The sequence below is a fragment of the Cenococcum geophilum genome, assembly GCF_001692895.1.
Source record: "Cenococcum geophilum 1.58 unplaced genomic scaffold K441scaffold_33, whole genome shotgun sequence".
Taxonomy (NCBI): domain Eukaryota; kingdom Fungi; phylum Ascomycota; class Dothideomycetes; order Gloniales; family Gloniaceae; genus Cenococcum; species Cenococcum geophilum.
Genome location: NW_027137591.1, coordinates 1,784,281 through 1,798,972, shown reverse-complemented (window position 1 = coordinate 1,798,972; position 14,692 = coordinate 1,784,281). Strand labels below are relative to the sequence as shown.

General features: G+C 54.0%; 4 protein-coding genes across 4 annotated transcripts; 3 read left to right on the top strand and 1 right to left on the bottom strand.

Moving 5' to 3' along the window:
• Positions 1 to 1,098: 1,098 nt before the first annotated feature.
• On the top strand, positions 1,099 to 4,498 carry K441DRAFT_679189 (uncharacterized protein; the record flags this gene model as incomplete). The annotated part of the gene is made up of 5 exons (XM_067651235.1): positions 1,099 to 1,121; positions 1,169 to 1,342; positions 1,399 to 1,782; positions 1,834 to 4,221; positions 4,273 to 4,498. The coding sequence occupies 5 exons, from the start codon at positions 1,099 to 1,101 to the stop codon at positions 4,496 to 4,498; spliced, it is 3,195 nt and encodes a 1,064-aa protein (XP_067501799.1).
• A 322-nt stretch (positions 4,499 to 4,820) lies between these two features.
• On the bottom strand, positions 4,821 to 5,907 carry K441DRAFT_190060 (U6 snRNA-associated Sm-like protein LSm7). Its single transcript, XM_067640432.1, has 3 exons — positions 5,252 to 5,907; positions 5,124 to 5,195; positions 4,821 to 5,060 (listed from the first exon to the last, which is right to left on the bottom strand). Exons 1-3 carry the CDS (start codon positions 5,451 to 5,453, stop codon positions 4,930 to 4,932), a joined length of 405 nt encoding a protein of 134 aa, XP_067501798.1. The 5' UTR covers positions 5,454 to 5,907; the 3' UTR covers positions 4,821 to 4,929.
• A 496-nt stretch (positions 5,908 to 6,403) lies between these two features.
• On the top strand, positions 6,404 to 8,323 carry K441DRAFT_571263 (uncharacterized protein; the record flags this gene model as incomplete). The annotated part of the gene is made up of 2 exons (XM_067643974.1): positions 6,404 to 7,010; positions 7,083 to 8,323. 2 exons carry the CDS (start codon positions 6,404 to 6,406, stop codon positions 8,321 to 8,323), a joined length of 1,848 nt encoding a protein of 615 aa, XP_067501797.1.
• A 4,869-nt stretch (positions 8,324 to 13,192) lies between these two features.
• On the top strand, positions 13,193 to 14,692 carry K441DRAFT_706889 (uncharacterized protein; the record flags this gene model as incomplete). Its single annotated transcript, XM_067653688.1, has 2 exons — positions 13,193 to 14,613; positions 14,675 to 14,692. The coding sequence occupies exons 1-2, from the start codon at positions 13,252 to 13,254 to the stop codon at positions 14,690 to 14,692; spliced, it is 1,380 nt and encodes a 459-aa protein (XP_067501796.1). The 5' UTR covers positions 13,193 to 13,251.

The window sequence follows — 14,692 nt, the reverse complement described above, 5'->3', positions numbered from 1 at the left end:
GCGGGGAAAGTTAAGGAAGAAAAGGCAGAGGTTGTCGACACTCGAGCCGGTGGCAATTGGGCGATCAGTGGTCCAACAAGTCCGGAATCGGCAGATTGCTCGAGTGCTAAGCTTTCCCGTTGGCCCAACGCCACTGGATTCGCAGGATTCGCAGGATTCGCTGGATTGTGGACTCGAGGGAAATCCCCGGCCAAGACATGCCGACCACTTGCTTGTTTGAGCTGCGCGGGCCCGCCCGGGGCACGTCACTCGTTGTCGGCTGACTGTGGCGAGCATTCGAGGTGAGGTTTTTATGTAACACATGGGACACGAGAGTGCGACGGAGAAGGTGGGAGCGAAGAATTCATGGCTTACAGATCGATCCAGGGATTGAGAACAGGCCATTCAGCCAGAATCTCTGGCCTGCCATTGACATCACGTGGCCCAGGGTGCGGCGGACTTCAACACTTTATCTGCACTTCCGCCCTTCTAAGATCCGATATATTGCTTCGTCTTACTGTGGAGCGACACCTCTCTTTCCGATTCCTGCGGGATTTGCTTGGCCGAGAGAGCGATGATTCTGTGGCTGGTGCTGTGGTGCGCCTCTTTGCAGGGATCTATACTGTAACCTGGTCGATCAACGCGTCATGGCTACTGCTTTCTGCGAGCGGGGCTCTACCTAGACCTGTTTGCCTATCACGAAGACACGGGTGCTGGCGGCTTGGTTGACGGACTGATGCGTAATGTGCTGATGGTAGAGTTGCAGAACCGGTTGGCGGTTACCAACATCAATCGAGGGATGTGAAGCGTCTGGAATATGCCTGGGAGGCCCGTAAGTAGGCATCGAATAAAAGCGTAAGCCCAGTCAGTGCTTGTCTTGCAACTCTTTCCCAGATTTGATTTGCAGTGTGACGCTCTTTCTCCTGGGAATCGCGCTACTGTACTGGTAGCATATGAGGTCACTGCCCTGGAGCACCTTTCCTTATGCATAAGACCTTCCAACAATCACCCTTTAATGCGATTTCTAAACCACTCTTCTCTAGTCCGGCGTTATCTTCCTTCTCCTCTTCCTCCCTGCTCCTTATTCCTTGATTACCATCATACGGCAAAATCGTCGTCATGGAGAAATTAAGGAGTCTCATGTTAGTGGTGACCCCTGTTTGTGTATGCTATGCCTAACTTGCGCCAGCTCTCCCGGCCATCGCCACGATGACGAACTGCTCTATGGTCAAGGAGAGTCCACCAGCCCTACCGGGCCTCACACAGGTAGACTCTCGGGAGAAGGGACCCATCTTGCTAGTGCACGGCAGCAGGATTCGCATCCAGTAGAGCGGAAGGGCCTTGAATCACAGAAGCAGAATGTGTAAGTTCGAGCCTGTGAATTCACTATACATATAGGCGTTCTAACAGTGATTACAGAAACCCTAGTGACAATCAGCACACGCAGACGCATGCTGAACCAACCACTACCACTACCACAACCACTACTACCGCTCCTCAAAATTCCAAAAGAACCCACGATCCAACTCAGGCGCAAACTGAACCAGGCGAGTATATGGGAACCGATGGTGCGATTGGTGGAGTGTCTGACCGTTCTCATCTTGCGCCAAACACACGAGAGAATGTCTCCCGTCCAGGCCAGTCGAACGGAGATGCGAGCACAACAAGCCTCAAATCAGGCGTAATAGGTTACCAACCCCAGGAGAAGTCGAGGGACCCACTCGCTGGAAATACGAATAAGCCTTTGCCAGGTGCTCCGGCAACTGGCGGCTCGACAACACTCCCAGAGCAGAGTGCTCCTGGGTAAGCTTCACATATATATCTATGTTTTGAGTTTTCTAACTTAATAGATAGGCCGAATCAAAGCCTCTCAAATAACCAACCTCTATCCAACATTCCCAGAGAGACCAGACAATCGCATCTTGGACGCGATGCGGCATTGGGCGCAGGAATCGGGGTATTGGCTGGACATGAGATGAACCGCCACCATGAGCCAAACACCACCGAGGAGCGTATGACCACGGACCACGACCGTGCTTTCCCACTAGCAGGTGGTGCTGCATCCAGTGACACGACTCATCAACCTACCGAGGCGAGAAACGCAGGACTCGGATCCAATCAAGGCCGAGAAGGCTTAGCTACAGCAGCGGCTCCTATCTACGAGCACGAACATGGTGGCCATGGCCACGAATATACTGGAGATCCATGCGGACCGAACGAGAAGCCTGTTGGAAATCCTCACTTCGCACAGGGACCTCACGCAACCGACACAACTAACAGGCTGGACCCGCATATCCCAGGTGCGTATCCAGCGCTCACTCCTACAGAAGAGCTGCAGGAGCCGACTTCTCAACACCACTACGGCCGTGACGCTGCTCTTGCGGGAGCTGGCGCCGCGACTGCTGGAGGTCTGTACGAAGCCAACAAGCAACGTCAACCTGACACTGGATCAGCTTCGTATACTATCGGTCCTCACAAGAGCAACCTTGCCAACATTGCTGACCCCAGAATACAGCCAGATCCACAGCTAATGGGGCACCATCAAGCTGGCCCTACACCCGAAGACCCTGCAACCAAGACCGTCGGACCCCATAAGAGTAACATTGCTAACATTTTTGACCCGCGAGTGGAACCCGAGCCCGAGAAAATGAAGGGACACACCACGACGGGGCCACATAAGTCCGACACTCTGAACAGGTTGGACCCTAAAGTCGACTCGAAAGCCCAATCCGAAGACCAGCATCACTACGGCCGTGATGCCGCATTGGCAGGAGGTGCCGAGGGCGCAGGGCTTGGGGCCTATGAAGCCGAAAAGCGCCACCATAGCCAGCCGTCTGGGAATGCCGGTGCACCTTTGACGAATGAGCCAGAGTATTCAAACCCGTACAGTGCTTCCAAGCTTGACCCCCGCGTTGACCACTTGTCTGAAGGCGTCCAAGGTAATTCTCGTCCGTCGGAGCATCACCATGGCAGTGGTGCGGCCTTGGCCGGAGGCCTTGGTGCGACCTTGGCTGGAGGCCTTGGTGCGGGCGCTTATGAGGCCGGCGAATATCACCGTGACCATGAAACTGCTCAACCTGTCGCTACACAACCTATGGCAGGTCAGCAAGTCGATCCAAAGAAGGAGCGTCATTATGGCCGTGATGCGGCCTTAGCTGGAGGGTTAGGTGCCGGTGCTTATGTGGGTGAAAGGCACTACAAAGCTCACAAGGCTGCCCAGCCTGCTGCAACACAATCAATGAGTGGTCAGCAGATTGATCTAACAACACAATGTGCCCCTGTCGCCCATGACCAAACTTATCCAACCGAGCACCATTATGGCGGAGACGCCGCTCTGGCTAACGGAGCTGGAGGCGCAGGCCTTGGTGCGTATGAAGCCGCGCAGAAATATGATTCGCATCGCAGCGCTCAGCCTTCGTCTGTTATGAACGAACAGCGCTATGACCCCACAGCTGCGGGCGCTCATGATCCTGCTCACCCAACGCAACACCACTATGGTCGCGATGCTGCACTAGCTGGTGGTGCTGGAGCAGCAGGCGTTGGTGGTTATGAAGCCGAGAAGCATTATGGCCATGATGGGGCGCACGATCCGGCGAGTTACGAAAATAAAGAACCTACTGTAGGCCATCAACGTTATGACTCGGTTCAAGATCCTCAGAACCAGCATCATCACCATAAGGACCGTGATGCCGCTGTTGTTGGAGCTGCTGGTACCGCTGGTGTTGGTGCCGATGGTGCTGGTGCCGAGCATGAATACTCTAAATATGAAGCCGGGAAGGCAGAAAAGGAGAGGCTGAAGGAGCAGAAGAGTCATGAGAAGCAGATCGCTCACGAACAGAAGGTACACCAGAAGGAGATGGAGAAGAAGGAAAAGGCTCACGGGAAGGAAATCGAGAGGGAACAGAAGCATCACCAGAAAGAGATTGAGAAAGCAAAGAAGCATGGAGAAAAGGAGAAGAAGCATCACCATCTGTTTGGTTTCCTCCATCGTGATAAGAAAAACAAGCATCCGGAGGAGACGGCCGAACCAGAGGATGCTCATCACCACGAGGAAGAATATGCTGCTGCTGGAGCTGCAACCGCAGGTGTTGGAGCGGCAGCCTACGAACATGACAAGGAAGGTCGCAACAGACTCCACAAGGATCCGCCTGCTGGACACATGCCTCAAGAAGGTTTGGCTGATAATAGTCGACATTTTGGCGCGGATGGCGAAATTGGCCGATCCGGCATGTCCGGAATAGGGTAAGTTACGCCCTAGAAAATAAATTACCACAATTCTAACGTTACCTCTAGAGAAACTCATCCTGGTGTTATGGGTGGAGAGAATGAAGGGCGAGTCGTTGAGCCGCAGACAGGCCTGCCTATGAATGTCGGCAAATACGGAGACGGTCATGACGGCAAACCCGCGATTGAGGGCTTCTACCAGCATGCGCAAGCTGCTCACCCGGAAGTAGGCAGCACTGGAAATGAGGCTGGTACTGATTGGCAGGCTATCAAGAAGGCTAATGTGCCATACTAAGCTAAGAACCGGCTACGTCTGGCGATAAATTGGCTCGGATAGAGTTTCTAAATGGGTTGGCTTCTGTGTGGTGCTCTATACCTTCTGTACGCATATGTATATTGTAGTCATGATGAACGACAAGCATACGATAACCAAATATAACGTCTTTTAGAATTCTCCGGATTCGTTTTGCGCGATGAGGACAGTACAGTCCTTGAATCGATGACTTCATATCCAAAGCTCAATGCGCACGCCAGGCGCGGATATATTCCACCCGCATATTGGCACCTGTCTGACCCTTCACATGCAGCGGGTGGCGTCGTGCTCTCTGGTAATCATTCGGCAGCCTGCCCTTTCCACAGCCACATAAACCTCATTTCTCATTCGGCTGGTCCTTTGTAGATCTACTTCATTTATCGAGCAAGCAAACAGACTTCGCTTTTTTTAATTCACTCGTCCTCTGCTTGCATAAAAGGATTTGCAATCTCCTCGCTGCCGTCGACGGGGGAGATGAGGACGAGGAGTGTGCCACGGGCGACAATCAACCCGAGAGGCCGTGAAGACTCATTGCCTTCGTCGTCTGCAAGTAGTCAGCGCTGCGCAAATCCAACACGTCACGAATGCCATCGCAAACGCTGCTCACCTCGCATGACTTCCTTGACATCATCCAGCACCAGGTTCATGAGCTGGTCATATCCTTTCAGCGTGCCGACAACTGGCGCCTAAATCAGCGTTTTCGCGCAAGGCAGTCAACAGTGGAGCGGAAGCTACCTTCTCTGCCGCCGTTGAACTTGACGGTGATCTCCTTGTCCATGTACTTGCTCAGGTCGAGGATGTTTTCCTTCCTGGGCCGGTCGTGCTGCTGGCTGTGGCCCGCTGCTGCTCCACCGCCACCTCTGGCTCCGCCCCGTCCTCCCCGGTCGCCTCTGCCTCCTCCTCCTCGTCCACCCCGGAATTGACCGCGGTCAGACATGGCTTCGTAGGTTGGGGGGGGTATGGATGGAAGGTGTTTTTATTCGCAGTCGCGGCACAGAAAATTGCGCGGGCAGATGGGAGTGGTTTTGCGAGGACCTTCCCGTTTCTTTCGTCACGGCGTGGGTGGGCTGGCAGGGTTTGGCGTGGGTGCGGGCGCAGATCCCGCTGGTTTTTGGCGTCGCCTAGAATACTCGATTCCGGCGGAACTTTCGAGCTGCGGCGAGAGTCGGGGGTGTATGGGACGCCCCACCACGCGCAGAGGCACACGAGCAGACGGACGGCACGATCAGAGGAGGCAGCGCTGGCCAGTCGTTCTATACCGACGCGGTGCAGAGGCGTGAGAGGATGTGCAGGGCGGTGTCGTCGGTGGCTATGGGCGGTGGGCGAAATGGACTTGAGTCGACTTGGCTTGTCAAGAGTATTCTGGCGAGTGTCCTGGAAGTGTCCTGGCGCGTCCTGGCGCCCTGGCGTGTCGAGCGCCCGGGTGCGGCACACGATTGGACGGATCTGGCAGCTCCGCTACCTCGTGCAGGTGCAGTGTGGTCCCCGACGTCCGGCGCCTCCACTTCGGTGGGCCACCGGTGGGTTTCCTCTCCCTCTCCTCCCTCTCTCCAGATATCCACCCACACAGTCGACTCGCAGCCCACTCTCTGTCCTCTTCATTTGCTCTCTGCTGCCCAGCGAGCGCGTCTGCACCACCAGTTCAGCGCCTGCCTCGTCTCCCCGACCAGCTGTCTGTCCGCAGAGAGCCCTGCTCTTTTACGCAACGGCATTGGGCAACGCGCGGTTCTCCCGCCAGCTCCGCGCAGCCCGTCTCCACCCTTCTAGATCTCCAGACCCCAGGGCCCGCATTTCCACCACACCCTCTCCCCCAGTCTCCATAAATAAGTGCCGACGCCCACCACCATGACCAGCGTCAATACCGCCACCCAGAGCGAAACTCAAACCATGAACACCAACTCGAGCGACCTGAAACGCAAGCGGAGTCCATCCAACGATGCGATGCATCCCGCGCCGCTGCCCAAAGCGGCCAAGACCAGCAACCACCTCCAGATTAACTACCTCGCCCGCCATTGCGACGACGACCTCCCGCTCATCACCAACGACGACACTCTCCCCAACATCCTCACCCTCCTCAGCGACTACCAGGGCGTCCTCGACCGCCATGAGAGCATGGCCTGCAACCTTGGTGCGAGGCCTCTCGGTCCAATCCTCATCAAGCGGTTCGAGAGGCTGTTCGACGGACCTCCGAGAGTCCTCAAGTCGCATGGCAAGGACGGCACCACCGTCACCTGGCTGGACGTCGTCGAGTTTGCCCGCAACAAGCCCGAGCAGTTTACCTTGGGCCAAATGAGCGAGGGCGTGCGCGTGTGCCAGTTCTACACCAAGCAGTGTCGCGTACAGATATCGGAAGAGGACTTCGTGCTCATTTCCTCGGGCATCCCACAGAAGATGATCCCGCCGCAGCCAATTATCGAGGATGAAGAGAAGGAATTGGGCACGCTGGAGATCCTGGAGAGGAATCTAGGTCAAATTTGCCAATTGGCTGATCAAGGTAATTAAAATAAAATCCTCTCAACTCCTACATTTGCGTATCATGCTAATCGATTTACTTTTTTGTTTGCAGTTGCTGCCCGCACCCGCCAGCTAAACCACCGTCTGAAAGGCCGCAAGCAAGCCATCCTAGACAGACGCGCAACCGCTAGCCCAGGCGCAGCAATACGCGCCTCAAGCCCTTCCAACGTCGCCCTCATGAACGGCGCCGCACAAGCCGCAAGCTCCACGCTCGCCAGCCTAACCCAGCCCTCGCAATCACCCAGCGGCGGCTTCGTCGCCGTAAACTCGCGTCCACAAGCCGATCTCAACGGCAGTAGCAGCAGCAACAACCACACCAACAGCGACAGCCCCCGCAACGGCAGCGGCGCCTCCCTAACCACGCGCCACGAGCTGCTCAGCAAGTTTTTCACGCTCAGCGACCGCCGCCCATCCTCACAGCCCGCAAACGGTGACGCGCGCCGCGCCTCTACCGGCGCCACCCTCACCCCCACAGCTACAAACCCCGCCTCCTCCACGACCTCCAAACTCTCCCTGAAACCCACCGCCACCTCCGTCCCCGCCGCAACCACAACCACAGCCACAACCCCCACATCCACCACCGCCGCCGCTGCCGCCACCGCCTCTCTCCCCCCCTCCACCTCCAACCTCGACACCGACCTCGCCGCCCTACTCCTGCACTCCGCATCCCCGGTCCCCATCCCCGGCACCCCAGCCTCGCTGCTTCCCACACCGACGCCGCGTGGCGCCGCCCCCGCCGAGAGGGACGACGGCGGGCCCTTCAAGACCGAGATGGTGCACCGCATGGAGGGCCTCGCCAAGGGCGAGCGCATCCTACCCCCTTGCGACCGCTGTCGGCGCCTGCACATGGATTGCCTCAAGAATCTGACGGCGTGCATGGGCTGCACGAAGAAGCATGCAAAGTGCTCGTGGAAGGAGGTGCGCGAGGCGGAGATCCGCGCGCTGCCGTCCGGCGCGGGGGGGTTAGGGTTGGTTGCGGGGAGTAGTGCGGTGGGCGGGAGCAGCGAGACGGAGGCGGAGGAGGCCGGCGAGGCGGCGAGTACGGGGTCGCCGCCGCCGCTGCCGCTGCTGCAGCAGCCGCTGACGGCGATGGAGGGAGCCGGGGGCGTTAGGGGGAGTCCGGGGGGGTTTGGGGCTGGGCTGCAGAGTCCGTCGGCGCGGGAGAAGGAGAGGGAGAGGGAGAGGGGCGTTGAGGAGCAGCTTCAGGAGGCCGCTGCGGCGAGTATGGCGCAGGTTCGGTTGGAGGGCGCGGCGGGCCAGCCCAGGGCTGAGTATCAGGCGCTTGTTGCGTAGAGCGGCCGGTCGGCTGTCTATCTGCGGGCGCTGGGATGCTGAGGGGCTGGCGAAGTGTACGACGTGTTCCGTGTGTCTATCCTGTCCTACCTGCTGTCTGGCTCCTTTCCCCTTCTATCTTTCTGACCCCGTCTATCTCTGCCTCTGCTCCTTCCAATACTGGTTTTTTTTCCTCTCCAAAACCTGCGCCAGTCGGGATCAGGATGAACGCGATGCAAACGCGATGCACATATTCTGGGCGGTTCTCTCTCTGTCTTCCTTCTCTCCCGCTCCATCTCTCTCTATACATACCCCCTGTCCTTTTCCTCCTGCACGGCGTTTCTTCCATCGGGTCCTCTTTTCAATACACGCTGGGTTTGATGACTGCCTTACCTTGCTATGTTTTTGCTATTGCTATTGCTTTTGCTTCTTTTGCTCTTTTTTGGCTTCGGTGCTTTTCTTACGTCCGGGGATGCTCGCGTCTTGGAGCCCCTGAGAGATACATCTGTGATATCCAAATCGGGCCTGGGCCATTCTCTCCCTGCTCGGGGGAAGAGGATTCTGGGAAAAGGGGGGGAAATCGGGTTTTTCAGTTTGTTTTTTCTGCTGTTGTTGGGCTTGTTTGTTGCTAATAGGGATCTGTTTTTTTAAACCTTCCTTCGTGTTCATTTTTTTGAGGGTGGGTGAGGGGAATGAAGGGGCCCTGGGTGAGACCGAGGGCTATGAAGAGGGATTGGGGTGGAAATGGGTGTTTCGGTTTTTTTTGTTAAACGGTGGAGAGGGTTGGACCGGTCACTTTTTCCTTACGTGAGCGGGAGCGAGGGAAAAGGAGTCGGAGGGGCTAGAACGCGGCTCTGGTACCAGAACCGCTGAATTGTGCGGAGGGGGGCTTGGGCTGTCGTTCACTTATCCTGGTGTTTGTGGGCTGGTTGGGGGCGGTCTGGAATTTGGGGATTGGGGTTTCTTGGGAAGGGAATGGTGGATCAGGGGGAGGGATTGGGGGAACGGCTTAGGGGATGGAGGTGCTGTACAGGATTATTGAAATTCATTCCTTGCTGAGGAAGTTGCGACTCCAACTTGTTTTGTTCTATTGCTGCACTCGCGTGAAAGTACCCAGCTCTACCGCTGCGGATTGGTTGCCGCTGCGGTCTTGATACTGAACTCGACACTGAGGTCATCCCCCGCTCCTTCTACGGATGGCGTCTTACCCTAAAGCGAAGACGAGAGTGTGTGGCATGGTACGGAGTAAGCAGGACAGGCGGTTGGCCCAGGGCGCGCGTCTGGTCCAGTGCTTGGATGTCTTTGATTGTCCAGCTAGCAGCTTCTTTTGTTAATCTAAGCGAGGTTGAGTCGCTTTCTTGATAAGGCGTAACTGCTCTATTGTTGACCAGTATGTTGTTTTTCGTTCCAGCCAATAAGCTCAAGTATGTTACTCTCCAGCAAACATCCACGAGGTCAGCCAAGCCTCTCATGCAGTTGCCCGTGGGCTTCACGGATGACTGCAGTGGGTCATGACCGCGAGCATAACTCAACCCCATAGGTATGAATCTGGCAGTCTGAAGACATAAGAGCAATTATAAAGAAAAGATTAGAAAAATCTGTCTAGAGGGTCTAGAAGGGGAAGTGGTGTTGAGAAATGGGGATGGGCTACTTCCTTAAGGAACAAAGGAGAACAGCGCGAAAACGAGCTGCCCCAGCCTCTGCGGTGACGGTGATCTGCCCGACGGTGAGCTCGCCGACTCCCCAATGCACATATCTAATTTGGACGTCAAGTCTACTCCAACCATACCTTTAAACCATCTAGACGCCCTCGACGCAAGAGAACGAAAGGAAGACATGATGAAACTCAGCGATCAACTCCGAAAGACAACACACCAAAGCCGTCTTAGTCCACAAGCATCCCTCGACACCACCTTTAGGCCATCCCGCAGACTCTGAGACCAGCAAAGCACTACCAGCAAAATATAGCAAACCGCCACCACCAGATAATAGCAGCAAACCGCAGTGGCGATCGTAGTTCGTGCAAGCCACGCTCTTTTCTGCCTTCGTTGGGTACCACAAACAGGAGAGAAGTGTGCCTACTTGTCTTTGCTCAGCTAGTCTAGCTAAAGTAAAACATCTCGCCTAGCGTCAGGTCATACCATCCCGCGATCCGGCTTTACCTGCTCATACGTCGGAGCTGCTCGATTGCGTACTTGGGGGGAAAGCTGGGGAAAGCTGGGACCAGGAGGCACTTGCTCAACGCATGCCATGAGATTGCAGCCTGCAGCCTTTCAGAGCATATCTCTTTCACAGGAACATCCTAGCAAATGGACCTGCGGACGCAAATGACATGGCCCAACCCTGCCCACCGCGTAAGTGGTCGCACAGGGTCCAATATAAGAGCGTCCAACCACCTAGGTCCGCCGACTCGGCCGCGTCTGGCGCGTATTTAGAGGCAGAAGATTCGCGGCCCATCCAATCTCAGGCTCCTTGTCGGATCGCATGCGCTTGCTGAAACTAACAGGTCACTTTTTTTTACCTCTGATCTTCCCTCAACAGGTACCCACAGTCCCGCGATCTGTGGGATGTGATTAAAACCACATGATCGCTGAGCAACGGCCGTTTCGACGCGAGGCGAATATGCCTGCCCGTTGAAATCAACCTAGTCAGGTTTCCCACCACCTCTGCAGACGCTCGTGGTGTACTATGACCACATGTCATAGCTACGCTCAAATAGTTGGTGTTGACTCCACAGCGGATTCAAAAAAAAAAACATCTGGGTAGCGTGCTGCCCTTTAGGATCGACTCAGCCTCCTTCAAAGCCTCTCAAGTAGTCAAAAGGAGTATTGTGAACGTGGCTGGCGGATTGCGTTCGGAGTGAATTGGCCACAGTTCCAGCCTCCCCCACAGGTAAGTTGAGGCGCCGATATCGCAATCCCGGCCGAGCCCGATTGATCGTCCATACAATGACATGCATTCCATGAATGCTTGTTACGCCACCCCATTCCCTGTAGAAGACATCAACACTTGAAACAGTCTAGTCAATCTAAGCACCGGCTCTTATCTGGATGGTTAAAGCTGTCCACGGAAATTTTTGCTGCTAAGTTTTGCGAACGAGTTTTGTACGATCGGAGCCAGTAGCTTCATGCATCTAAGTATGTTGTGCGACATCTCCGGAATGAGGAGCTCACGGACAACAGAAGGAAACAAAATAACACTTAGGTAAAATTCAAGTGGTCAAAAAGGTCCAAATGGAGGTCGGAGCCGACATCTTGGGATACGCAAATATGTAGTTAAATCTTTACTATTTGCTGCAGATTTCAATTCAACATAAGTGCTATTGATCATCTGTCTTCCGTTTAGCTGGTACCCAATCGTACAATGCTGTTTACGACTATCCCTCCATTCAGGTGGATTTGAGTCTAGTGGTCCTGTTTAGGCAATCCGAGAAAAAGTTACTGACCTGATGGCAGCTTGACCTCACAGCAACAGCTTAAACATTGGTTATGTGATAAGCTAGACTTAAACTAGCCGCAGACTGAACGAGTACAACATGCCCGGCAACTGTTATAGGCCTGACTGGCCTTTCATTCGAGGCCGGATGCATTGTGCGACCACAGACTGAGTCCAAATTTCAAGTCCAAGCTGCATTCCAGGGTCTTCAGCATCGCCGTTGGAAACAAGGCAAGCACAGACGAGAGAGATATACCGGAGATAACTCCATCATCATTTCTAAGGGAAACAATAACAGTGCTAAAGACGGTTCGACATTTTGAGTGGATCATTCAAGATCCTGGCGAGTGCAGGCCTGCAAGTAATACTGAAGTTGCATATGCAGATCCGGTTGCGGCTTGTTGAACCATAGTTCTCAAGGGAGTATCTCATGCTTGACTCTATTAGAAGTGCAATGAGCAAGAGACGTCCTCATGCTTACTATCTTACCACTAATCGGAGCTGTTGAAAGCGCGTAAACGTTGCTGGATCGCGGTGGCTGCCGGCATGGCGTTAACTCTATGGTAGGTTCCTGGGGTATCATTCTCGAGAGAGGCGTTCACGAGTGGAGGCTGACGTTACAGCGGGCAGACACACCTGTTGGAATACCAAGGCAGACCCCCAATTCCCTTCCGTTCCTACGGGTCCAGTCTGGCGATCTGCAAGGTCGGGTGCTTGTGACTCAAAGCTTAAGAGACTGAGCTCTCATCAGAATTTCTAAGTTTTTGAGGTTCTGCAAGGTCCTTGTGTACCTTCTCTAATGGCCGTTTTACCTTCCAAACGGCCCATCTACCGAAGCATTCTGTTCCTGAATCCTGAACGAGATCAGGCTGTCCCTTACTGTTCCTGCACAATCTAGATCTTCGCTTGGTAGATTATTCGTCTAGTCTTTCCTAGAATCCTAGCTTTCGTCAGTCCTCATCTCGGAGAGTCCGGTAAAACTGTCCTCAGAGCCCTATTGTCGTGGCCGTCTTGAGTAGAAGATTTCCTGACTTCGTGCGCGAGTCCCACCACCATTCCAACACCCTGCCTCAACTTTATCTCGCGACCGCGCCGTTAGTTGTAAAATGTTCCACAGCGGTTAGTACAAGATTTTCGATACTTGCTTTGCCACTCTAAGTCTCAGAAATTATCAGGGCTGGTTGGCTCCAAGTGAATTCAAAAACGCTTCCTGAACCCCCTTTTCCTCGCTTTTCATACCGAGACGATTTTACCAGTGTTGTTGATCATCCCTCCGTGACATCCTTTTTCGTTGCAACAGTATCGGTGAGTACTTGACTGTTGTCTAAGAAAATGATACTGCCATTACCCTGGCATGCCCCAAAGATTGTAATCAGCCATTGGCACTATATCGATTCTCCTTCTGTGCCTTATAAACATAGTCTTTAAATGAAGGTTCTGAATACGATTAAGGCTGATATTGTCTTACAGAACATCCATCAGCCAAACGGTCCGATACTTCGAAAAGTGCCGCGATGGATTTCGCCCAGTTGGATTCGAAAGACATATTCCATCATTCCCAAACAGGGTACTCGCCCTCAGGCTTCCTTACACCTTCATCGTCAGCCTATGAAGGCCGCAGGGACTCCATAGCGTCATGCCAGTCAACGAGCTCCTATGCGAAAAGTTTCTCGTCGTCTTTCTACTCCCCTCAAATGCCACCAACTCCGTCTTCGCAGAGGGACTCCTTAGCCGATGATTTCACATTCGTTCATTACCATTCCTCCTTTGAAGGAGCCTCTCCAAATAGCAGTGTCGATGCCAGCTTTGGTGAATGCCAGCCAGAGGCTTCGTTGCCAATAAAGCCTCGACCACGAAGCATTGAAGACCATTCAACCTTCGGTCATGAGCCAGGATTGGCTTACGTCCAACCTCCAGAGCCCTACAGTCCAATGAGGTCAATTCGAACGCAACAAAATGATATCTTACCAGCTGCCAGTGACTTTGTTTCCGTCCTACACTCATTGGTCGGTTCTCAACCAGGCCAGAGTCCAATCCAGGCCCCAATTGAAGAGGTCTCAATGTTAAACTCCTGGGGCACTAGTTCATCTTATATGACGTATCCAGAACAAGACCTCCCATACGCAAGTTATGACACTCATCCACCGTCCTTCTCAAGTAGTATGCAATGGGAGTGGGGGGGACTGCCCTCGGAACCGATTCTCCCGTGCATGGAAGCGCCATCTGCCACCATTATACCGTCTGACTCTATAATCGAGGTAGAAGAGGGGTCGTATATCCCGATACAACCTGATGCCTTTGAAAACGGTCCAAGTTCGTATGATGGCTGCAGTTCTCCGATCCCGAGCCCACGTTGTGAAGTCTACGTGGATACCAAGACTGAGCCTTTTCATCAGATGAAGGAGGAACCAGAAGAGGATGCATATGAAGAGAAGTTTTCAAGGTCAATAGATGTATCGCCCACTGGGGGGAAAGGAGTCAAGAAAGAGCGCCGAGGCTCAAGGGTTCCCAAGAAGAAATCCAAAACAGACAAGCACAAGGTAGGATACCTGCGCCTTAAAGAGGGGCCTCTGCGGGTGAAGATCGACTCCAACTTTGAGATGGATATCAACGGAAATTATTATCCAACCAACAGACTAGGCTCAAAGAAGTTGGTCTGCAACGTCGGCAATTGCGATAGAAATTTCCAACGACCAGAGCATTTGAAACGCCATAAGGACACACATTCTGGTATACAGAACTTTCATTGTGTCATATGCGTCAGAGACTTCGGGCGAAATGATAACTGCAAGGATCACTACTTGACGCACCTTCTGATTCCAGGCCGTAGGCCCAAAAGAAACCGACGGTGGTCCCTTGAGGAGCTCGAGCAGAGGGTCCAAAGAGCAACCAAGTTCCCAGATCCTGGCAATCCCCGACCGGCTACAATTTCTACAGAAGAGGCGGCAAAAATAA